Source organism: Artemia franciscana, chromosome 5 (assembly GCF_032884065.1).
Source record: "Artemia franciscana chromosome 5, ASM3288406v1, whole genome shotgun sequence".
NCBI lineage: Eukaryota > Metazoa > Arthropoda > Branchiopoda > Anostraca > Artemiidae > Artemia > Artemia franciscana.
This window is the reverse complement of record NC_088867.1, coordinates 24,903,002-24,929,258: the sequence shown is the minus strand read 5'-3', so window position 1 is coordinate 24,929,258 and position 26,257 is coordinate 24,903,002. Positions and strand designations below refer to the sequence as shown.

The 26,257-nt window shown below is 35.9% G+C and overlaps 1 protein-coding gene across 3 annotated transcripts in view; it reads right to left on the bottom strand.

The window, feature by feature from the left end:
* The window catches only part of LOC136027152 (testis-expressed protein 10 homolog), a 125,693-nt gene that overhangs the window by 80,423 nt on the left and 19,013 nt on the right, over positions 1-26,257 (bottom strand). For all 3 annotated transcript variants that reach the window (XR_010617509.1, XM_065704134.1, XM_065704132.1), the window contains exons 5-8: positions 23,230-23,324; positions 21,473-21,668; positions 14,039-14,261; positions 7,773-7,918 (exon numbers count right to left, since the gene is read on the bottom strand). Coding sequence is in view for 2 of the 3 variants with exons in the window: in XM_065704134.1 (XP_065560206.1) it covers positions 7,773-7,918; positions 14,039-14,261; positions 21,473-21,668; positions 23,230-23,324 (660 nt within the window). In the remaining variant the exon portion in view is untranslated. The remainder of the gene's footprint in view (positions 1-7,772; positions 7,919-14,038; positions 14,262-21,472; positions 21,669-23,229; positions 23,325-26,257) is intronic.

Genomic DNA, 26,257 nt, shown 5'->3' with positions numbered 1-26,257 from the left:
ACTTGACACTACACTTCATGCAATCTTAAGAAGGGCCCTTGGTGGCCTAAAATCTACTCCTATTGTAGCTATGTATTGTGAAGCTGGGATCCAGTCTCTTCACTCCAGAAGAAATTACCTCCTTGCAAGATATTTTGCTAAGAAAATAAGACTCAGGAACCATATTATCTACAAAGAAATTATTAGCCACCACAACCCTGACATCCGCTTTAAACCAACAGAGATGTCTTCTTTCCAGAGATTCCTTTGCCTTCCGGGCATGGAAGAGTTCATAGAGAATGGCAGGCTGACTGTTAATTTGGATGATGATTTGTCTAGTGCCTCCAAAGGAATTAAGCAATTGATTATTCCTAAGATCACCATCAAAAAAAAGGAGGGCCTCCCCCAAGCACTGATGAAAATCATATTCCTGGGAAAGCTGGCAGAATATGAGGAATACATTCAAGTTTATACAGATGGCTCAAAGACAGTAACAAAATGCAGTTGTGCAGTAGTTATACCCTCCCAGAGCCTGTCTCTTTCATACCGTTTACCCCCTAACCTGACAATTTTCTCTGCAGAGCTTATGGCAATTAAGTTTTCACTTCAAGCCATATCAAGCCAAACAGAGAGCAAACATCAGAAGTATATTGTCTGCTCTGATTCACTTTCAGCTCTGGATTACCTCTCACACCAGCAACACCAAGCAAGAAATGTTGCCATTGAGATTGAAAATTTGGTTACTCAACTTGCAAAAAAGGGTATATCTGTTCTATTCATATAGGTTCCAGTACACTGTGGTATAACAGGAAACGAATTAGCAGATCAGGCTGCAAAACAAGCCTCCCAACTAGGCCTGATCACCCAAACCCCTATCACTGGTCCTGAACTTCTTTCTTCAATTAGCTCAAAAATTTTTGAAGAAGAAGAGACTTGGCTCCATTCTTCTCACACTCAGCTCCTCGATCTCTATGATTATAAGCAGCCTTCAAAAGAAATGTACCTCACTTCTCGCATCCTTTCTACCTGCCTATTTCGTCTTAGATGTGGCCCTGCAAAGACAAAATCAACACTATTCCAGTGGAAAATGGCTCCATTTCCCAACTGTGACACTTGTGGAGTGTATGAAGATATACGTCACATTATCTTTAACTGTAGAAAATATGAAAAAGAGAGAGAAGTACTAAGAAATTGCTGTGAGAAGGCATTTAGTGCATTCACAATGCGTTCTGTTCTGGGACATCACACGTCTCCTCCTTGGGCTAAAAAACTAAGCACAAACCTATTAGGTAGATTTGTCAAGACTACTGGTTTGATTCATTCCCTATTTTTTTTTTTTTTTTTTTTTTTTTATCACCTATTTAATAGGATTTTTAGAATTGCCCTATTTATCATTTTAGATATACTTTATCGGCATTTGGTTGAATTGATATTGGTTATATTGTGTAAAAATTGTATTACTTTTTATTATTGTGTTATACATGTATTTTAATTGCTGTTTGACAATGCATAGTTGCAGCATTTTGATTCCCGTTTTTCAACGCAGGCAGTTGCTGCAGGCAAATAGCCCCCTCCATTAGCAAGTCAAGCGATACTGTTCTGGTTCAGTGAATACTGACTGAAGTGACACCCAAGCAAGCTAGTGATTATAGAAGGCACAGAACAACTGAGTGATACGAACGCATATGACCTATTGGTCGAACGCGTAAAACCCCAAACAACAATAACAACAACATCCTGTTCAGATTTCAGAAAACAGAATGAAGCCTAATGGACGTAAGAGACCTCAAATACTAACGGCAGTTCAATGTGGGCCTCCGTATGGCATGAAGAATCAGTCATAATGACTGTTTCAGACTCACCTTACCTGAAACCTGATATATTTACAGCAAAGACGTGATTATCTAATACTTTTTGCGTAACACTAGGTAAACAACAAGGTAAACGAGCTAGAAGTTCATATCAAACTAATGTTGTAACTGGTAAAATTGGTCACAGTAAAATTAGGCATTTTACCGTAATTTAGTATTTCAACTATTTCACGTAATTTACATATTTTACGTAATTTACCAATTTTACCGGTATTTTACGTATTTACATATTTTACTGGTATTTCACATATTTTAATGACATATTCTACGACGTCTTGCAATTTTCAGAGCACAAAAGCGTGAAGAGACTGAAAGAAAAAGGAACGAATACGATTTTATTTCGTGTACAGTTGTGTTCCCACGTTCAAAAGGCGGTCTGTCTGACTTATGTCTCTTGTTATCAGAACAAAAAAGTGTATTATAGGACATGTAATTATAATTTTAAAACGGTGAAATATTTGCTGAAATCAATTACATTAGTTCTGTAAACTGTTAAAGAGAGAGGGCTACAAGCAGGATTGACATATGACAAACAAGAAAAAAAAATGATAAAACCAAATAGCCGAGAAAACGAGGGTAATGTCAGCCAGCGGACAAAAAAGAATCGAAAATGATAGCGGCAGATATATCGTTGGGACTTTGGCGCCAGCTGTCTTAAAGTGTTAAAAAAAAGGGAAACTAATCTTTTGAATTAACTTTAACTGGGCTGAAGAAAGACTGAATCAAACAAACCAAAAAATCAAAAAACCAAGCTAGAATAAATTAAAGAATATTCATCAATTAGATTGGGCAAGAATCCTCTGCTTAGTGATTGACTTAGCTTGTCTAGTAATCTAATTCTCGTTAAAAGTCTGGTAATCTAATTCTCGTTAAAAGTCTTGTCAGGTAATCTTAATTTAAACTGAATAAAAATTTTTATGTGAATCCTTTAATTTTAAGTTACTGTAAATTAGGTTTATAGGAATATCTCCAGTATCAAGGTCTCTATTCATGTTTTTTTTTTTTATTTCAATTACCTTCCAAAATAATATGGGAAGCCTTTTGTTTCAAATATTAAAGTTGTCTTATCAAAAGAACTACATGATCTGGATTTTCGACAATATGGAGGGCTAAAGTAGAATCAATATCCTCATTGATATTTTAAATTCCAAATCTCAGAGAAATCTTGTATTCATGCTGTCTCTCCCCGGGAGCCGGTGTTTACCCCCCTCCCCCTCGGAAAATACCTCCCACGGAAAATTTCCCCTGTTTTACCCTTGGATAATTAAAAGATTTTCATTAAAAGGGAAATTGAAATTTCTACTGACCGATAAACAGGGTCGTAATTTGCTATGGGGCAGGGGGAGAGGGAATAACTGCCCTTTCCAAACCCCAGTTTGCACCTAGAACTAAGTTTGTCCTCCCCCCAGCTCAAATTTAATTTCTGCAAAAGTTCTTGTCAAAATTGACATAAGCCTGGATTATACAAGTAGTCAAAGAAACAGGTCAGTTTTCTTTAGTATATCTTTACCTTTATGGTACTATACGATTTGTTTTTCAATTTTCACTGTTATTTTCACTTGATTTGAAAAAATTGGCTCCAAATTACCCCCATCCCCCCGGATTTTGACGAAATTACACCACTGCCTAAAAGTGTTCAATATATTAATATTTGATCATTTATTTTTTCCCATGGGTTCTTCATGTGGAAGGGGTGGTCTAACAAGTTTTGGAGGGGGCTCAGTCAATTGGAAATCTAAAGTTCTAGTGCACTTTTCTATTATAAGATTTATCCTTTTTTACAACGAATTACTACAGAATGAGTTCTTACTGACTACAGTGTCTAAAAGAAATTCTTATTCTAGTTTAACAGCCCTTGTGTTTCAGCAGTTGTTTTGAAAAAATCTTCGGATAAATACAGAATTAGCTCTAAGGGAGAGACGATGGGAGGTCGGAGGTAGAAATTGATGCATAATCCTCAAAGCAGTATCCAGGACTTTTGTTTAGGGGGGGGGGGAGCTTCGAGACAGGCACGGTCACCTGAAATAGAATCTAATTCTAAAGGAGAGGAGCTAGATTTGCAAGCAACTCCAGTTGAAGGCAGTCTTAACGACTGAGAAAGTGGCTGAATATTTCGCTCTCATGATCCAGTGCTTAGATAATCAAAGTCATCAAAGTGTTACAAACCTCCTTTATAATTGTATTCGGTACTTTTATAAATAAATGAAAAATAGCATGTACATGATATGAGGAATGTGGCTGAATACCGTCATTTAAATATGCAAGGCTGTTAGGGTAATATTTCTTAGGTTTAAATGAAAAAAAAATGACTAATATGATTTTGCTCCCGAATAATGGTAAATTTGATTATTTTTCTTATTATATTTCTTTTTTTTTTAAATAGATGTCCAATATCAGGCATTGTCCGATTGCTGAGTTATTACCCTAGGCACAAGATTACCAAAGGGATAAACTAGACAATTAGTTAGATTAATGAAAATCTAGATTGAGAGCCATTCCGATTTTTAAGCCCAGATAAATCAGAATCATTAATACAATTTCAAGAAAAGGTGTAAGAGATGCTTCAAAAGAAATGCTCAGCTGGTCCTGTAGCTACAGGACAACTTTAAAACACTAATTTTAGCCTGTAAGATAATTTTACCTTAATTTTACCAGTTTTACCAGTTTTGGCTTATTTTACCAATTTTACTTACCGAGTTTTTATTTTACGGTAATTTTGTAACACTATATCATACAGAAGAGTTGCCCAATTGCAGCTGTTACTCAACGTTGAGTAACTACTGGCGAAACTGGCCGTATAAATGGTTACACGAACATTTTTAATATTAGACACGATCAAGGCTTGCAGCGTCGCGGTGGAGGTGTTGGCGTGTCGGCAAGACATACCGTGCAATCTGTTAAGCCACCCTACGGACAATGGTGATGAAGTAACATAGGCTAAATGTAAGCCGAACTTTCTCTCAAGAGGATCTTTTCTCCGTCATTGCCCAACTTCTGCCTTTGTAGTTACCAACAATTTCAATCAAACTCACAAACAATGGGTGCCTAGTATCCTCGACTTGCAGCATGTTCTAAAACTTCTCATCCACCAGAGTGGTAGAACATTGGATCTCATACTTACCAACCATTCTGACTAGTACCTCCCTCACCGTTCCCCCGGTCAACTATACAGCTCTAATCATTTGATCATTCTGTGGCAAGTTAAGACTACTTTCCCCATCCCAAAGAAGAGCAAGTTTTCAACTCGACCCATGACTAAGGAGTCTATCTGTTCTATCGGGAGATGGTAGGAACCTTCGACTTCGACAAAACTTCCTCTGTAACAGATATCGACCTTAAAGTTGTGTCACTAACTTTTCTACTCCAGCAGAAATCTCGTGAATATTCCCCACTAAAACAGTTGTGGTAAGCAACAGCGACAAGGCTTGGATAACGAAGAAAGTTAAACCCTGATTATGACCTAATGCAAGCTGCACGCGAGTGGTCAAACAGTTGCTGCGAAAAAAACTCCGTAACCACCTCGTGAAAGTTAACAGGGCGGCACAGAAAGTATAAGTCGCGATAACGTGTCACCCCCTTTTGACGAATGACCCTCAAAAATGACAAGAAGACGATAGAACTTTTCTATCGTCAGCCAAAGTGAACACATTCTTCGCAAATATATGTTCGACTTCAGTCATTGAAACAGATGTCAAAAATGTCACAGCTGAAATTTTGGACTAACAGTTTGCTGAGATACCCGAATATGTAGTTTGTAGAGAACCACTGCTACTAACAACTCATCGCAGCACCAAACGGTATGAGGCCTACACAGCTACGCACACACCTCCTTCGTCTAAATCTATTCAAAGCCTTTCATTTTACACCTTCCCAAGAAGCTCCCATTTCCCTTAAATCTTTTTTTTTGACATCCTTCCACCCCAACCATAGACAGCTTGCTTTCCGTTTAGCTCCATACGGTTGGCCGAAAAGGACAATCTTTTGTAATGGGTCAACTTTCATTCACACACCGTGTCGTATCCATCTCGACCTTTTAGAAAGCTTGTAGAAGTGTGAACTGTAGAAGCTTAAAAAGAACTGTGGTTCATATTTCTGAGAAGTGCCAGTTAAACTTCCAATTGAATATGCACTATTCCCGGCTAAACCATTGGTGTCCGTAATAAACCAGTGCTCCAGAAATCAAATCTTGCCTCAAGCATGGAAGAGAGCATATGTCCGGGTTATATCTGAAGTGAAGGACACACAATCATGTGAACATTTCCGTCCAATTTCAATAACTCCAAATCTTGCCAAAGTCACCTAATCTTTTATATATCGTGAACTCCTGAATCAAATCAACTCTTCCTCAGACCTTTCCAGTATAGCTGTTTGAAAGGAAGCAGCCCTACCCATTATCTAGTGCGTCTCTATCACCTGATAACCAGATACATAGACAAGAGAAACACCATAGTAAACCTTCTGCTTGCTAATTGTCGTAAAGCGTTCTATTTAATCCACCGTATCACTGCTGTAAAAAACCTGAGGCGAATGTGGGTTAGAAAACAGACTCTGCTGTTGACAGTCGATTTCCTCAGAGGCCGTCACCATTGTGTCTATGTACTTTTTGGTCGAGATCTCAACTCTAAATGAACTGAAATAACGTGTGATACTCCCCAAGGTACCAAGTTGGCTGCGTTACTGTTCTTGGCCGTGATCAACTGCGTTCTCGTTGACTTTCATGACCGCTTGAAATACGTCGAAGATCTGTCCACCTTACTCCAATTTCACGTGGATAAATCCCAAGCAATACCCAAGTTCCAAGGTGAATTGAAATACAGTTTCACTGATCAATGCAGGAATAATGAACTTCAAATTAACTTCAATAAAACAAAATAATGTGTTTTAATCCGCATAAAAGGCATGCAGCTTGTCACGAACCCTGTTTCCCTACCACTTCAACTACAATTATTCTTGGTGTGACTTTCAGTACTGACTGTTCTTTCAGCTACCATGTTTCTAACCTTGTGAAAAAGTCCAACTATGCTTTGCAGTCACTGACTACACTTTCACGACTAGGGTTTCCCAGTGAATCAATACGACTACCTTATACCAACTATACCCACCCCTTGCTAGAATATGCATGCCCTGTTTGGGGGCCACATTTGCACAACAATGACTACTTAGGTGACAATCTTGAGGCTTTTCAAGACGGGCGAAAAGAATCATACTGGGCCCCAAACATGACACGTATATAACTGCAACTGTGATGCTGAAAGTATCAACGCTGAAAGACAAGAGATTCCATCTCAAGTACAAATTTGGACAGTCGCTCCTTGCTAGTGAAAAATGCAGTACGTTGTCGCCTCCACTTACTGCCCCTAAAAGTAAACATTAGACACATGACTATGTTCGAGCCTAATAAAATTGCTGGATCGCTTCAACAATTCCATTATTTCGTTTTATACAAGTGTTTTAATCATGCTCAGTAGTTCTTTTTTTTTCCTGTGTTGTAAGGGATATCGTAATTTAGTTAAGGCTTATGCCACTACGAAAGCTGTTTTGAATAAATGAATCTTGAATATTTATACTGAACTTCATTTGAAATTAAGTACGTTTGCAGCTACATAGTGATTAATAGAAAACACCACCTATTGATCACAAAATCATGGCAGTTCTTCCAAAAACTATTAGTTGAAAACTACCAGATTTTGATAGAGAACGAATGAGCAAAATGGAGTACTTGAAACAACCATGGCAATGCTATTGAAGAAAAAAAAAGTATTCTTTTGACCAATATTTGCAAGTTATAAAGCCACTTTTTTCGAAGGATCTTATCCTCAGGATCCAATAAAAAGAGACAATAAAATACCCATGAACCCAAAAAGCACAACAAGTCTTAATATTAAACTTTATTTTAAAGATAAATGCTTTTATACTACTCACCAGACAGTTTCAACGCTATCTCTTTTAATGCAGACAAGTCGACGAAGGCATTTCGAGTGAGAATGTCAAGTGCTTTTAGGCTGGCAGAAGAATTTAACGGAAGTTGAGTCACACCTTTTTTCAACCAATCTCTGTATTGCTTAAGACTAAAATCGGAGAAAAAAGCGTTAATGAGCCTATCAGAAGTGAATTTTATCAATTCAATAGAAAATAAACACAAGATGTGAGTCAGAAATCCCATACATTGCCATTATGCACCCATCTTCTGGAGAAAAAAATGTATATAATTTGTCAGTGTTTGCTCAAGTTTTTCATTATTAACCATGTCCTTATTTGGAATGGACTTAGTTAAAATTAACTTGCAAGGAGATCGTTCAGATTTTGGTGGCAATTTTTTTCAGAGAGGGGGATTAATTGTTTTCTATGGGATTTTCCCAATTAACTCAATAGGATAAAGATACATTTAACGTTCGAATTTCAGTCTAACGAAAATGTAGAAAGCAGAATTGTTCTGTTTGCCCTTTAAACACTCAAATAATATACTAATTATTTCAGTATTGTTTCAAAAGAAAGAATATTTTCCCAAAATTCACGGTTTTCTCAAATTAGGCGTGATTGTGGCACGTAAAATATCGTGAACTTTTCGTGAACTGACGCCACTGGTGAATTCATAGAGGATCCTAATCCCAAACAGTCTGGACAAAGTCTGGAAACTTAACAGGGACGTTAAAACATGCACATTAATTTAGACTTCTTCAAATGTCACCATTAATTGGTTATGTCAATCACCTATCTAGGACTTGTGTTTATTCTTCCCACCAAGTTTCATTCCGATTTCTCCACTCTCAGCGTTGCTCAAGATTTCCAGTTTCCCCTCCAACTCCCCCGAATGTCAACAGATCTAGTCGGGATTTGAAATAAGAGATCTGAGACATGAGTTCCTTTTAAATATCAAATTTCATTAAGATCTGGTCGCCCTTTCTTAAGTTAAAAACACCATAATTTTTTTAAATTTTTCCAAATCAACACCTCCCAGCTCCTCCAAAGAGAACAGATCCATTCCAATTATGTCGCTCACGTATCTATAAATTATACTTATTCTTCCCATTAAGTTTCATCCCGATCTCTCCATTCTAAGCGTTTTCCAAGATTTATGTTTCCCCCCTCCAATCCCCTATGTCCCCGGATCCAATTCGAATTCTAAATGGAACCTCTGAGGCATAAGATGCTTCTATATAACAAGTTTCATTAAGATACGATCACCCATTCGTAAGATAAACCTCAATTTTCATGTTTTCCAAGAATTCTGGTTTCCCCCTCCAACTCCCATCAGTGTCACCGGATCTGGTTGGGATTTTAATTATGAGCTCTAAGGCACAAGATCCTTCTAAATATCAAATTTCATTAAGATCTGACCACCCGTTCGTAAGTTACAAATACCTCATTTTTTCTAATTTTTCCTAATTACTCCCCCCCAACTCCACCAAAGACAGCGGAACCGGTCCGGTTATGTCAGTCACGTATCTTGGACATGTTTTTATTCTTCCCACCAAGTTTCATCCTGATCTCTCCGCTTTAAGTGTTCTCCGAGATTCCCCCCTCCAATGACGCTGGATCCGGTCGGGATACAAAATAAGAGATCTGAGTTACGAGGTCCTTCTAAACATGAAATTTCATTAAGATCCGATCACTCCTTCGTAAGTTAAAAATACCTAATTTTTTTCTAATTTTTCAGAATTGACCCTTCCCCTCCCCAACTCCCCCAAATAGAGCGAATCCGTTCCAATTATGTTAATCACGTATCTAGGACTTCTGCTTACTTTTCCCACCAAGTTTCATCCCCATCCCTCCACTCTAAGCGTTTTCCAAGATTTTATGTCCCCCCCCCAATGCCACCTGATCCGGAGCAGATCCGGTCTGGTTATGTCAATCGCGTATCTTGGACTTATTTTTATTCTTCCCATCAAGTTTCATACTGATCTCTCCGCTTTAAGTGTTTTCAAATATTTCATGTTCCCCTCCCAATGACACTGGATCCAGTCGGGATTTAAAATAAGATATCCGAGTTACGAGGTCCTTCTAAATATGATATTTCATTAAGATCCGATCACTCCTTCGTAAGTTAAAAATACCTCAGTTCTTCTAATTTTTCAGAATTAACCTTCCCCCCAACTCCCCCAAATAGAGCGGATCCGTTCCGGTTGCGTAAATCACGCATCTAGGAATCCTGCTTATTTTCCCCACCATGTTTCATCCCGATCCCTCCACTCTAAGCGTTTTCCAAGATTTTAGGTTCCCCCCTCCAACTTCCCCCAATGTCACCAGATCCGGTCGAGATTTAAAATAAGAGCTCTGAGACACGATATACTTCTAAATATCAAATTTCATTAAGATCTGATCACCCGTTCGTAAGTTAAAAACACCTAATTTTTTCCGATTTAACCATCCCCCCACCCCCACCCCCAGATGGTCGAATCGGGGAAAGGACAATTTCTGATTTAATCTGGTCTGGTTCCTGATACATCGGCCAAATTTTATCGTCCGACCTTACCTAGAAGTGTCTAAACTAGCAAAACCGGGACTTTTGCGTAGAATACCGACCGCCTTCTTCTCCAGTCAAGTCTTTCCTCTCTAAACTCCATGATTTTTTGCATCAACCCCATTTTCAAAGTAAAGATGTTATCCTTTCCGGAGATTTCAATATTGACCTTCTAGAAGCTTCAAATGAATCTTCTGTTGAGTTATTGTCTTCTTGCTTTTCTGCGTATCTGCTTCCTACTTGCCTAATACCTACAAGAATTTCACCTAGTTCTGCTTCTCTCATTGATAATATTTTTACATCTTTACCTATTCAAGCAAATTTTGCTGTTTTAAGTGATATATCGGATCATTTCCTGCTGGTTTCAGATTTAGCTTTTACTTATAAAATACCACAGGTAAGTAAGGAACGTCAAGGACGGTTAATAAATAAAATAACATTAAAGCACCTGAATGAAAGCCTTGGACTATTGGATTGGCAGGAGGTAATATTCACGGAGGATACAGATATGGCAGCTGATAATTTTCTAAGAAATTTCAATTGCTACCTTGATTCTAGTTGCCCATTTGTTACGATTAAAATTTGCAGAGAAAAATTTCCTATAAGGCCATGGATAACGTCTGGAATTTTGATATCAGTTAAGAAAAAAAAAATCAGTGATTTAAAAAGCAGTTAAAGAATCCAACTGATTATAATATTAAATTTTTTTAGGATTTTCAAAAATAAATTAACCACACTGATACGTTTGTCGAAACAATTGTATTATAAAAAGTCTTTCGAAGAAGCTCAAAATTCTCCTCGCAAAACGTGGTCTTTAATTAATTCTTTTATAATCAAAGAAAGTAAGTCTAATTTTCCTGAAGTTATTAGTTTAGAAGATGGTTCGACTACTAATAAATCGGAGAAAGTGGCTGATATTTTGAATACTTATTTTGCTAAAATAGGAGAGAAAATTGTTTCGTCAGTAATGAACCAGTTTGATTCACGTAGTAATAAACATTTTTCTTCATACCTTCCATCTCCTCAAAGTAATTCAATTTTTCTCGGGCCTATTTCTCAGTCTGAAATAACAAAAATAGTGTGTGATCTAAATCCAGGTAATTCAGCGGGAATTGACGGGTCTAGTTCTAAAATTGTTAAAGAAATATTGTCTGCAATAATATTACCATTACAGCATATAGTTAATCTTTCATTTAAAACTGGAGCTTTCCCATCTGCTTTTAAAGAAGCGCGGATAGTTCCGCTTTACAAAGGTGACTCTCCTGAAAATCCATCAAATTACCGCCCTAGTTCTATTTTGTCAGCATTTTCTAAAATACTTGAGAAGGCAATTTATAAGAGGTTTTATGACTTTCTTAAATCGTCTAATTTCTTCACAAATTCCCAGTTTGGTTTCCGGTCTGGACACAACACTGAACATGCTATCGTTGCTCTCATCCAATATATTCGTGAATGCTTAGACAGAGGTGAAATTCCAGCAACAATATATTTAGATTTTAAAAAAGCATTCGATACAATATCCCATTGTATTCTTTTTCGTAAATTGGATGATTGTGGTGTGCGTGGACCGGCGTTGGATCTAGTTAAATCTTATCTTGATAAGAGAAAGCAACGATTAGATCGAGGCAATTTCCTCTCTTCACCTGTACCTCAGTCTTCGAAGGTTGGGGTACCTCAGGGCTCTGTCCTAGGTCCTCTGCTTTCTTTAATTTATATAAATGATTTTCACCGCGCTTTTACATTCCCGTGTCTCAACACACATTTTGCTGATAATACGGCAGTTTCAATTTCTGAAAAGAATGACGAGGAGTTGGAGGCAAAACTGAATACTGCATTTTCTAATGTTCTTGATTGGTGTTCTTCAAATTTTATTGCTTTGAATGTATCGAAAACTAATTTCATAATTTACGGCAGAAAGTCAAATATCTGCCCTCGTATTAACCGAGTTACTTCATCTATTATCAATATCTCGGGTGAAAATGATAAAGTACCTTGGACTTGTGATTGACGAAAGCTTATCTTTTAAAACACACATTCAAAATCTACGCTTAAAGATTTCAAGGTATGTGGGTTTAATGCGAAGGTTGAAGCTTTGTTTGCCCTTCTCTCCTTTACGAAGTATTTATTTTGCTCTTATTCAGACTAATATTAATTATTGTTCTCTAGTATATTTATCTACATTTAAAAGCCATATTAAACCAATACAGATTTTACAAAATAAAGCCCTAAGAATCCTTAAACTTTTTGTTCCATCACCTATTGAACTTCCAAATAAGTCTTCTACAGGATCTTTATATACTTATCTAGATAAACTTCCAATTTCTCAACAATTTGCTTTTGGAGCAATTCTTTTCAAAATCAATTATGACATTAAGAAATTACCACCATATTACCTCCATCAAAGTTTGTTCTCCCAATCACAAGATTTACATAATTATAACACTCGACAAAAAAAGAGTATCTAAATTGACAAGTATAATACTGAGAGATCTAAATTCGCTCCGTTTGTGTCAATAGCTCGGTGCTGGGATGCTCACACGGCTCTTATTGATAAATTTTCCTCTATTCATTTAATAAAAAGGAAACTTAAATTTCAATTAGTTCAGGATTATTTTTAATTAAGTATCTTTTTAGTAAGGCAAAGTTATTTGTATGGTTCGTTGCTCTGGGTGATTATGGGCCTCTCAGCTATCTTCCAGTATTAATTATATTTAATAATATTGAAATTTTTAATTTCTTCAATAGTATTAAAAGATCCTGGGCTAGCTGCTACTTTCATATTATTGTTGTGTTATTGTATCTTTGCCGTCATGTTTATCTTTGTATTGTAGTGTATGTTGTTATTGCATCTTTGTCTAGGCCTAGTTTTTCGAGCTTGTCTCCCCATGGGCCTATGTCATATATATTAATACATGTATGTGTGATTAATAAATAAATGAGCTTGAACTTGACAGACCAACAGAATTTACGATCGCTAAATGTCACTTGGTAGATACCAAGTGACATAAAAAGGAAAGAGTGAAACCGAGGAAAACTACAGAGTGATTGAAAATTGATTAGAAATCTAGTCTTCCATTCAACACCGTTTTTTACTAAGTTATACAATCATCATTGCTTGAGAAAGGGCTTGTTCTGTTTCGTTTTAAATGTTTGTCTTTTTATTTTGTACTATGGACTCTTAAATTTGTTTTTTTTACTCTTTTTCTTGAATACGGCTTAGCGGAGTTCTCAGCCAAATTTTTTTCATTTGTGCTTTCTTTCACTGGCTGTGATTTACCTTTTTTTTTCTTTGTTTATTTTCTTTGTTGGCAGACATTCTCTCGGTTTGTCATACTTACCCAGTCAGAATACTAAAAATCTGAATATACAATTGGCTTATATTCGTAATTCTCTGATTTGAGAACAATTGTTTGACGCAGATAATAATCTGCGTCAAACAATTTTTATTATAGATTAAGATATATAATAAAATAGGGATAATATCATCCCTATTTTGAACTGTTTTACTTTCGTAATTGTTTGACGATATACAACTGGTACCTCAAGTCACTCTACCTCAAAATGCCATTTAATAAGCGAGAGCATTTTTCATTAGACAACCGGTAGGTTTTCTATCCTCACAATAAATGTGCAGAATACTGTTTTTTTTCTCTTTTAATTCCCGTGGTCCGACCGGATCTACCACTAGTTTGATAAAATAACATAAAAAAATGAAGACAAATTTTACCTCAGAAGCCTGTGATGATTTACAATAGCTATATCCACAACTGCCTCTAAAGTCTGGCTTAAAATCGGATCATTATTTTTCTTCCTTTCTGAAAAACTGAGAAGATTCGGTAAAAACTTTTCAAGAAGAAATTGAGAGCATGAGCCATCTGTTAACAGTTCTTTAACAATGCCAATCACTTTTCCAGAATCTGATATGGAGATATCTTGATTTTGAAATATCTCTGGAAGAGAGAAAATAATGTGCACCTATTTCTAACGAAAATTCATGGTAACTTCACTGAACACACATAACTTTTAGAAAGAAAACAAGAAATGCTACCCAGGAAAGATACTGCAATTTTCAAAACATAGACTTTAGAAATATAATCTTATCGTTGATTAACAGAAATGACATCGATACAACCGTAGGAGTAAAAGCGTGAACATGCGCATTACATTACACTAAGGAATTGCAGTTCACAAGGTTCAGTCTATTTTCGGAAATAGTTTGGATACATTTTTGGATCGAGTGAAATATTTTTTAATTTTCGAAATGTTTATTATATACACTTTTTTTTGTCTGGATAGTTGGAAGTAACAGAACCACTGCAATTTTAATGGAAATAAGGTCAAAATAAAAAACAATGCTCTTAAAGCAGGCACAGGCGAAGGTTATGACCTAGCCAAAGGTGAAAATCCAGATATCCAGATGAAAATACACAAGGAGAAATTTCTCTTTATTGTGTACTGCTATCTTCGGCCAATTCAAGTACATGTACTAACACAAGCTCAAAGAAACCCAAAGGACGAAAAAGGTGAAAAACAAGAACAAACAAAATTAACTAGAACGGCCACAAACCCGAGTTTTCAAACTTCGGACCTGTGTTTTCTGTAGATCAAGCAAGGCTATATCCACTTGTACCTGATAATTCTTTTTATCCCAGTTATGGTCATTAAAATATACTTAATATACAATTTTTTTACAGCCTGGTTTGATTTATTTCCTCCACATTTACTTTTTATCAACTAGAGTCCTGACTCGAACACTTAAAGTAAAAACAAGTTACTAAAGTCAAGTCATGCTAAAATTTAAAATTCCTTCCGTTTAGATTGTAATTTTTAATCCACAATTTATGCCAGCCTTATTTACTTTTTAAACAATAAGTACACCTCTACGCCACTACACGGTACAAAATGAATATACTGTTTTACCCAGTTATAAAACCTAGATTTTATCGCCTGTTTTTGGTATTATAGTGACGGCGATAGGACAAGCTCAAGCATAGATGAGCTGATGGTAATACTAACAAATTGTAGGTGGAATAAAATTCAGTTTGTGAAGAAAAATAAATGAATTTTGAAGAAAACTGTTGCACCAAAGTCGAAAGACCAGAGTAGAAATCAGTTTTTGCTGCTTACTACTACTGCAAGTTGTTGTTCATGACCTGAGATACGACCTTGAAAATTGACATCTACAATATTCCCATCTTAAGATATTAGGCCGTTGTGTGTTGGAGAGAGCGTTGTCCGTGCCGCAATATTTGCAGCAAATTGAAAGAAACGATTAGCCCTTGCACGTATAAGATAGCTAAGTGGCTTTCTGATGTTTGCTAATACAATGGGTGACGAGGTGACAAAGCAGAAGCTTCCGTTCGAACTGTAAGAGAGGAGGAGGGGTTTTGATCAGCAGCTCATAACTCAGAAAAACCGGAACAATAAGTGCTAAAACGAAAACAATCCATATGCAGATGGGTTACCTAAAAAAAAGAAGGAAAATATAAAATGCTGGAAATAAAAATGCAGGACCCGTCATTAACAGCTAGGAGATTAGAGCAAAAATTAAAGTGATATAATCTCGAGTTTTATGGTTTCAACCCTACAGTCAGAGGCCAGTCGCTGAAAAAAAATCTGCTAATTTGCTCTGACAAGGTGTTATGTCGATTGGGAATCAAGCGGCCTGGAATAGAAGAGGCGTACAGATTCAGAAAGCTGGCATACCAAATCTTCTCAGGTCGAAAAATGAATGTAAAAGTTAGACACCTTTTTTAGTCAGATAGTCAACGTGCGAGTCCCATCTTAAATCTTCGTAAAAGTTAATAGTTTTCTTTGTCGGCATTAGGGAAACAAGAAAAGAGTGGCTGTCCACCTTCAGGAAGAAAAAAGTCATATTACAGCTCTTAGTTTCACTGACCGTCAGTTTCACCTTTCCTAATTCAGCTTTTAGATCATTAAAAATTATCGTCTGGTCAAATTGTTCGGTAGTCGGAGGGCTTAATCGCAGTGATAAAACAGTTAAATCATCAGTAAATTTGAAACGCTCGCGAATTGTTGCTAAAATATGGTTAAAAACAATAAGAAAAGAAAGTGGGTCTTATTTAGTCCCTTTTGGCGAACCGCAAAAATATATGTAAAAGTCCAGATGGCTCATTATCCGGGAGTTGGATACACTGGGAAATTTGAAAAAGAAAATTAGCAAGCATACATACAACAAATGGACGGGCACCCATAACCTTAGCTTCTCCCACTACTACATTATGGTCAATACTATCAAAAGCCTTAACCATGTCAGCAAATAATCATGAACATAAGCTCTATATTTTAAGTGTTTAAGGATGGTATCTAACAATGCAACCAAATAGTAAACAGTACTATAAAGGGGTCTAAATTCAAATTGTTGGTCCTCAAATAAACAATTGATGTGTCCTCAAATAAACAATCAAAATAAAACTTCCAAATACTGCTGAAAGAGCCGGTGTTGTTGGAATCGGCATCACATCAGTAGCCTACTATCCTTAGGTATAGGGGTAACACACGCCTGTTTAAAATAACAAGGAAAACACCATCAATAAAACGATGGTTAAAAATTGCTGTTAAAGGAGTAGATTAAAGATTAACACACTCAATAAATAATCTAACCATTATCTCACTAGGGTATATAGATTTACGAGAATCAATTGCCTTCAACTTTTTCACAACTGACTGAATCCCTAGGGTAGGGATATTTGAAACTCAGTCATTAGATGGTAAGGTTGTTAGTCACGGATGAATTTTACAAATTGATGCACAAAATCATTAATTTCACTAGGTAGCAGGGCTTTGCCATTATTATCTCTCACTTCAACACTGGTCACTTTTTTACCGATAATAATGTGAACTGTATCATGGAACTTCCTTGGGTTGAATTTATATATTTTGCTTATTATTCTAGAAATATACTGCTTACGCAAACGTCTTATTTTATACATAATTGGATGTCTTAATTTGCTGAAATCTTCCCCAGGTCCAGTTAAATGCAATTCATTCCTCAATTTTATCAGATCCTTAATATCTTGGGTAATCCATGTTTTTTTTTATTAGATTTCGCATTTTTTTTTGTATGAAAAAATTTCACTGTATTTTCGAGCAGTTCCTTAGATAATTAAATAAAAAAACACGTTTTTTTTTTAATTTAAAGTAAGGAGCGACATTAAAACTTAAAACAAACAGAAATTATTCCGTATTTGAAAGGGGCTGTTCCCTCCTCAACACCTAACTCTTTACACTAAAGTTTGACTCTTTGTCACAACTCTACTTTTTAAAACAATAATAAAAAAAACAACACAAAAACTAAAAAATGCTGATACCTAATGGGGATAATGTAACTGGGGGATAGTAATATTCAGGACAGGTGCTAAAAATGAGAATGAAGAATGAAGCTTAGCAGAAACAGAAGAGGATCATGTATATGTTTATATATTGATAAACAAAGAAATGCATATAGGAAACAAATGGAAGAGTATGTAGAGCAGTAGCTGTGTTAGTTGGATAGCTTATTTTCAATCAGTTCTGCATCTTAAGAGAAAATCGGGAAATATGATGTGGCTAAGTTGGTGTTCAGGGAGATGAAGCTGATTTTTTCGTGTGCTTTACAGCAGCGAAAGACTTATGAGAAGAAGCATTCTGAAAAGTATAGTGATTCTGATTTCCTTATTGCAGGCAAATTCAACACAGACACCAGGATGACAGTTGAGTGTTCTGCCCCAAATAAAGAAATTTCAAGAGTCAAGAATCTTAAGAGTTTCCTATAGCAAATAAATTGAATAAAAAGACGTGAACTGGTATGAGAAAAGGTAAGGACCATGGGCAAAGCAGCTAGTGTTGAGGATGTAAGATCATCTACAAAATCGGTGAGGTAAGAAAGAGGAGAACAGGAAGAAGAGAATAAAGAAATACAGCTAGCAATACAAAAAAAAGTAAAAAATTTTAGGGAAAAGTGAAACACTGACTGAAAGGGGCGATTATGAGCAAGATGGAATGGCCAGCAGCCTGGATGACATCGACAGAAATACTTATATTTAAGAAAAGGGACCAAAATAGATATGAAAATTACATAAGTATTTACCAAGAGAATACGATACATAAGTTGCTTGCTAATAAGATAATTTGCTAGATATGCAAGTTGTATACTGGACAAACAGCGTGGTAGAATGAGAGGGAAAAAGTAGCAGTAGACCAGGATGGTTTTGAGGCCGGATATGGCGCAAATCATCGGAGTTGTGTATTAAATTGTTTAATTAAGAAACAGCTAAGTAGGAAGGGAGAAAAACAATACCTGGTATTTGACAATATTAGGAGAGACGTTTTAATGAATGAACACTTGAACGTTGGGTTATCCTACTCATTTGCTGGACTGTTGATTGAAGCGTACGATGTAAAAAATCTGTGATGAAAGTAGCAGGAAAGTTTTCTGGTATGATTTGGTCAAATCTGGAGGCAAAACAGGGATTTTTTACTTCCTCTTTATGATTACTGTCCGTTTTGAAATATATTTGAGGAACAAATGAAGCAGCTACATTGTTAATAGACGTGAGCGAATTCAGTGTGTTAATACTTATAGATGATATAGCATTAGTGGCAAAATTAAGGGATTAATTACAGCATTTGACTGATAGGACAAGTGTACATTTAAGAAAAAAGAATTTGAGTCTGAACACGAAGAAGTCAGTTTTGGAAGTGTTAACAAACGGAAGAAATGTGACGGCAAAACATAAAATTCCTTGTGACGGAATTTGTAAGTGAAAGAAGAGTTTACATATTCAGGTCTTAAATTGACAGCAAAGGGTGAGTTTAGCAAACAATTAGGGATAAGCTTGGCAAAAGGAAAGCGAGGCTCTTATGATGTGACTGGGAGTCAGTTAGCCAGCCAAAGTGTTATGATGTAAAGATAGAAAAACAAATATTGCTTCCAAAAATGCTTCAGGTTATGTATTATACGTGTGATATCTGGATTAACTAAGAACTCCTAAGTTGGGTATTGTTCAGGTATAGCAATTTAAAAGCGTTGTCGGGTTAAATAGATCTTGTTAATAACTTACTAACTCAGGGGGCCTTCAGTTCGTTGATGTCATTGAAAAATAGAAGATTGGTAGCTATGATTATGTTTTGGGAAGATTTCATGAAGATACGAAGGTTCAATATTACGAAAGCAGCATATTTGGATGCTTTGCATAAGAGTGAGGATGGTTCGGGCAAAGTAAAATAAACAGACTACTGGACGAATTTAATTTGAGTGACCTGTTGAGCGAAGGTGCTGGCGTGGATTTCGATTTGACAGCAGAAAGAGTGAAAGAGAGATTACGATACCAAGAAATACAACCATGGCATTAGGAGATGACAAAGACCTCGATACTTGAGTTTTATACAAAGGTTAAAGAGGTGCGGAGGGAAGTGATTTATTTTAACGCAGGAAAGTTAAGGGATGCTTGGTCAGTATGAGAGAAGATGGGTTATTATTTTGCGAAAGAAGGAGGTCTATGGGCCAAGCTGTGCAGCAAAATAGCCCTTCACTTTTGCCCAATGTTTTGGGGTATATGAAAAAAAACCTAGCATTTTGAAGGAAAACATAAAGAATAGGTAGAATTAAGGAGATGATTCCTCTGTTAATAAAAATAAATGGATACTTATGAGGAAGGACTTTGGAGAAATTCTTAAGTTGGGGGAAAACCTGAGACTATAAATGAACCACAGAGCTCTTTTTCTGTTAATTGATACAGGATCGTGTTTATGTATTGGCCATTAAGTTCTATCGATTACTGTTTTGTTTTTTCAGTCGATTGTCTATTCTTATCGCCTTTTGTGCAAATAAATGATCATTATTATGATTGTTACTAATATTTATCGAGAACTGTCATTTACAAACCTTGAGTTACACTCGCCAGTTTCACAGTCAAATTATAAAATAATAACTTGGGACCGCTTTCAATGGGAGTTCCAGAAATCCAAAATGCAGCTAGTGAGCAATAGTCTAAAGGCACCATGTATCACTTATATATAACTTACATGGCTCTACTGACATGAATTTTCCGTATCTTATTTGGTCCTTAAATAGGAAGCTAAAGGTGCATGACCAGTGCCGACTCGCAATGTTTGAAACTAAATGCCTACACCAAAAAGTCAGAATCAAAACTTTGACAGAGTCTCAAGAATGGAACTCTTTGAGTGCCTTGAAATCCAACAAAGAATCCCCAGCAAGATCCGGCTCGGGCAACTCCGATGGCTCAGTCACATCCAACGGATGAGTTAGTGCTGTCTCCCAAAAATCATCTTCGAAGGTCAGATTCACTATTCTTTCCCTTGTGGTCGTCCTCCAAGTAGGTGGGAGGATAGCTTCGCGTCTCACCACCTCGGACCTTGTTCATTTGGAAGAAAACCACGAGCATACAGAAGGCATACCCACACGATTGCAAGAAGGTGCGATATTTGACCCTCAAGTAACCACGAACTTTAAGACTTTTCTAGCATTGTCTGGAAACTGGAGCCCATGAGACGGAAAATGGTTGTGATTCATTTGGGTGCCTAAAATATTTTCCTTGAGCAAACAAATAGTCCTATTTGTTTGCTCAAGGAAAATAAGAATAGCTGAAAAAAAGAATAACCGAAAGACTCCCATCAATTCTTTCGTTCTCTTGTAAAACTCGCGCCATACAACACAAGGACATTGGGATAGCCACAGTTAAGATGGTTCAAAAAGTTTTAGACCAAGAATATGGATACTATACTTTTTACCCTCCTATCCTGAATGGAATTAAAAGCGTATGAGTAGGTTGTGAGACAAGACTGGCTACACATGAGGTAGAAAAAAAAAATGAAGAACGAAACACAAATGAAACTTCTTTTATAATGTAAGATAACTCAGGTCACACGGTCCCCATATGCCTGACGCAAATATGGTCTGAAACCACACTAGCTCTGCCCGACGTTTTTTGCTTTCGTGAAAACTATTTCCAAACATTTTTTTTTCTTTTACAATAAATAAGTTTTTCCGAGCACTGAAAATGGCTCATCGAAGTTCTTTGCCAACATATCCGTTTTGTTTTCTTTATTCACAAGCTGAAAATTTTCCTCGTTTGTTTTTGTCTTTTTGCTGTTTTTATTTTTCTAATGTTCACAAACATCTGACCTAATAACAACTTACCTTCTATGTACCTGAGAAAACTTAAAAAGCTACTTTCCAAGTGTTTTTCTGCTTTAACACACAAATAGAGAAGATCTAAGTTGTCTTGTAAACAAGAATCAGCTACTGCATTTCCTCGTTTCGATATACCTCGCATTGAATAGGGGAAGCTCTCCATTAGCTTTGAAAGCAATTTTCTATAATCATCGTTGTTTACCTGCAAAAAAAAAACAAACAAAAAACAAACAACATAATTATAAAATAGAAGCTGATAATTTGGTAGAGTGATAAGTTCTGCTGTCTTGTTGGTTTCATAAACATTAAATGGTGAGTAAGCTGTCATGACATCGTTATTTCCGAAATAAAAATAAGTATCTCACAAGGACGCATCTCCCACATAATTAGAAGGCGAGGAAAATTCTTCTAGCTGATTTTTTATTCACTGGTCATATATATATATATATATATATATATATATATATATATATATATATATATATATATATATATATATATATATATATATATATATATATATATATATATATATATATATATATATATATATATATATATATATATATATATATATATATATATATATATATATCATTTTTCATATCAATCTTGAAATTACGAAACTGATTGTAAACAATGGACACCCCCCCCCCCAAAAAAAAAGAAACTAAAAAAACACCAGAAAAATCAACTGAAGGCCAAAACCCTATTCTGGTGACCGCAGATGGACCAAAGGGAGTGAAAGGAAGCCACAAATATCCCTAGAAGCCTGTTTTTTGCCTAGTAAATACATAAAGCTATTTTATCTCTTTGATAACCCAAAACTAAACACTGATAAGCCTGTTCAAAAACAGTAAATAGTAGGTAGCCAACAGCCATTTGCTACAGCCAACTATTCAGCAATGCATGTATATTCTTGTTTTTTCGTGATGCTAAATTTCATGTCGCAAAATCTTTAGCATCATTACCATAATTACCGTATCATCATTACCATAAAAACGTCTTTAAAAATTTAACGCAGTTGCCAAAGAATCTTTGAAAAGTAAAATCTACCTCAAAGTAAGAATTTATTACAGGAAAACAGGAGTTCAATCTTTTTTATTGTGGATGATTCTTTTGATAGTGGACCAACCACTAGGCTCAAGGAGGAATTACAATAAAATTCAAGTAAAAAATTGTCCTCACTTTTGACCTACTTGTGCAGGAATAAATGAAGTAACATCTGATTTAATTTACCCTCTCTTAATTTAGACAGTATAATTAATAAGAAGAATATCAAATTACAAAAAAATCAATAGTAAATAAATGAATGGATATAGTGTTTGAGTTTGCTGATATGATCATTCCTAGATTACCTGTTTACTGATATCCATCTTTAGTAGTGCAGGTCATTAGTTGTCCATTTAAATCTAAAAGGAAGACCGTCAACTGGACTATGTTCTGAACTGTTTTAAAGGGTTTTATCTCCCAGAAGATATTTACAGGATAAACTCTCTCGTATTGATTACGCAATTTTTTAAGCAACCCAGTTTAATGATAAATGACTGAATAAAATACAGGATAATGGAAAAACTTCCTGTTTTCATTTGCAAAAAAATAAAGACATTGAAACTAGGATTGCGTCCAGTTTATCCGTTGCGAAATATTATAAATAAGTGTTCATGTTTGAGCTGTAGTACGCTCTTTACTAGTTTACGGCCACTGCTACACCCATCAAATCTAAATAGAGGCTACTAAACAAAATAAAGACAAAAACTTACTTGTCCTGTTCCTAATTGATTGCAGCTCTCCAAGGCTTTTAAGACGGCTATGATAGACCGCAAGACCTCAATCATATCTGAGGTTATTTGCTTCCCTAAAATTATAATCATATACAATATTTTGATCTTCTTTATAGTAGCACGTGGTTTGAAAAAAGGAAAATGATTTATCTTTCCAATTGGATATAGGTTTCAAATCATGTCGGTAGTCTAGCCACACACTAACAAATCGACAATATTCCTTACATAGATATTCGTTCATAGTTACGAAGATTTGGAGCAAAAATTCGGACCTCACACAAACCATAAAGATTCATCGAGAAGATTCCCGATAGAAAAAAATTTATTGATAACAATTCTATGGTTCGATCACGCACGTAATACGAGCAGGCTGTAGGAGACGCAGAATATAGATGTCGATTTGGATTTCCGCACCAGGGTACTAGATGAGTGAGAATGATTGAAAAAACGCAAACATAAGAAACATAAGAAAATGAAACTAAAACTAATTTCTTTTATCAGAATTCTATATGACAAATTCAATAAACCTTTTCTTCTGCTAAAAGTAATTATCTCTTATTGAAGCCCAAACATGAGCAAGAAACGATTATCGATGTTATTAAATAAAAAAAAAAAACAAGTTTTTTTTTAAATGAAAGTAAGGAGCGACATTAAAACTTAAAACGAACAGAAATTACTCCGTATATGAAAGAGGCTGCTTCCTCATCAACGCCCCGCTCTTTACGCTAAAGTTTGACTCTTTCTCTTAACTCTACATTTTGAAACAGTAAAAAGCGTTAGCGTAAAGAGCGGGGCGTTGAGAAGGAAAAGCCCCTTTCATATACGGAGTAATTTCTGTTCGTTTTAAGTTTTAATGTCGCTCCTTACTTTCATTTAAAAAAACTTGCTTTTTTATTTAATTTCTGAACGTTTTTGAATCAATGCATGTTTAGATTTTGGCTCTCCGCAGAGGAATAATTAAAACGAAATTTGTATATTTATTTTTTTAGCTAAATGGCATTCTCATAATTTTGATTGAATGATTTTGAGAAAAAAGAGCGGGGGAGGAAGCCTGGTTGCCCTCCGATTTTCGGTTAATTAAAAAGGCAACTAGAACTTTTAATTTTTTACGAATCTTTTTATAAGTAAAAGATATACGTAACTTATAAATTAGCTTACGTAAAGAACTTTTGTATTCTCATGTTTTTACTACATATATGAGGGGGTTCGCCCCCTCGTCAGTACCTCGCTCTTTACACTAAAGCTTAAATTTTGTCCCAAATCATTAAGAATGACTCCTGAATCACAAAAGCCGCAGAATATATAGTTGAAATTACTAAAAAATACTTTAGCGTAAAGAGCGAGGTATTAGGAGGATGTGAGCCCCTCATATGGGTAATAATTTCTGTTCGTTTTAAGTTTTAATGCTGCTGGTTACTTCCAGCTGAAAAAAAAACTTTTTCATATTTATTTTTTCATTGTTTTTTTTTAAGTAATGCTAGTAAATCCTGCGCTCCCTTCATGGAAATTTTCTTCTCCCATGGCAAATTCCTCGATGAAAAAGTTCCCCCAGCATATCCCCCTCTTCTCAACCCCTGCCTCCAACCAAAAAAATCCTCCTGAAAACGCCTGTATACTTCCCAATAACCATTACTATATGTAAGCACTGGTCAAAGTTTTGAACTTGTAACCCCTCCCATAGGGACTGTGGGGGAGTAAGTCGTCCCCAAAGACATAGTTATAAGGTTTTTCGACTACGCTGAATAAAATGGCTATCTCAGAATTTTGATCCGTTGACTTTGGGAAAATAATTAGCGTGGGAGGGGGCCTAGGTGCCCTCCAATTTTTTTGGTCACTTAAAAAGGGCACTAGAACTTTTCCTTTCCGTTAGAATGAGCCCTCTCGCAACATTCTAGGACAACTGGGTCGATACAATCACCCCTGGAAAAAAAATAAACAAAAATAAAAAAAAATAAACACGCATCCGTGATCTTCCTTCTGGCAAAAAATATAAAATTTCACATTTTTGTAGATAGGATTGAAACTTCTACAGTAGGGTTCTCTGATACGCTGAATCTGATGGTATGATTTTCGTTAAGATTCTATGACTCTTAGGGGGTTTTTCCCCCTATTTTCTAAAATAACGCAAATTTTCTCAGGCTCGTAACTTTTGATGGGTAAGACTAAACTTGATGAAACTTATATATTTAAAATCAGCTTAAAAATGCGATTCCTTTGATTTAGCTATTGGTACCAAAATTCCATTTTTTAGAGTTTTGGTTACTATTGAGCCGGGTCGCTCCTTACTACAGTTCGTTACCACGAACTGTTTGATCACCTAGAAACATAAATAAAAAAGGGCGAGACCTTTTCTTCTTATTACCTGGTGATGTAGAACCATTTTTTTATTGAAAAGAGATATATTTACTGATTATAATCTGACGGAAATGTCTTAAGCTATGTATTTCTGAATATTTTCTAAATATTGCTGTATGCTATCGTTTATACGAAATATATATCACTTTTCAAACCTTTGGGACCTAGGTGGGTTATTCAGATAAGATGTAGTCCTATTTCTTGCAGTATTTGTGGGCTACAACGAATTAACTCAAACATTTTCCACCGTTCCCGTTTAAAGAATCTCACATAAACCTCACAGCAGTAAAAGTTTGGACTTTTCTTGAACTTACGAGCCAAGTCAGAGAATGCTAATGCACCAGGGTAGCTATGGACATGATGACCAGTCAGTCAACAGCAATTCCACCATTGACATTTTGGAAAACAAAAAAAATGTCCTATGCTACGGTCTTCCCAGTCTGGCGACGCGGCAAAATTACAAGTGGCTTTGGCAATAAATGGTTTAGTCGGTTTAAAACATCATCATCGATGAAGCTTTTGAAAAATAAATTGAGAACTACGAGTTAATATGTCTGCTCATTGACGTAACACAGGTTTTTACAGCCAAATGATTTTCCCATTATAACAAAGACATCTTGTGTTTAACCACAAGTAAAGTGAATGGCTTCAC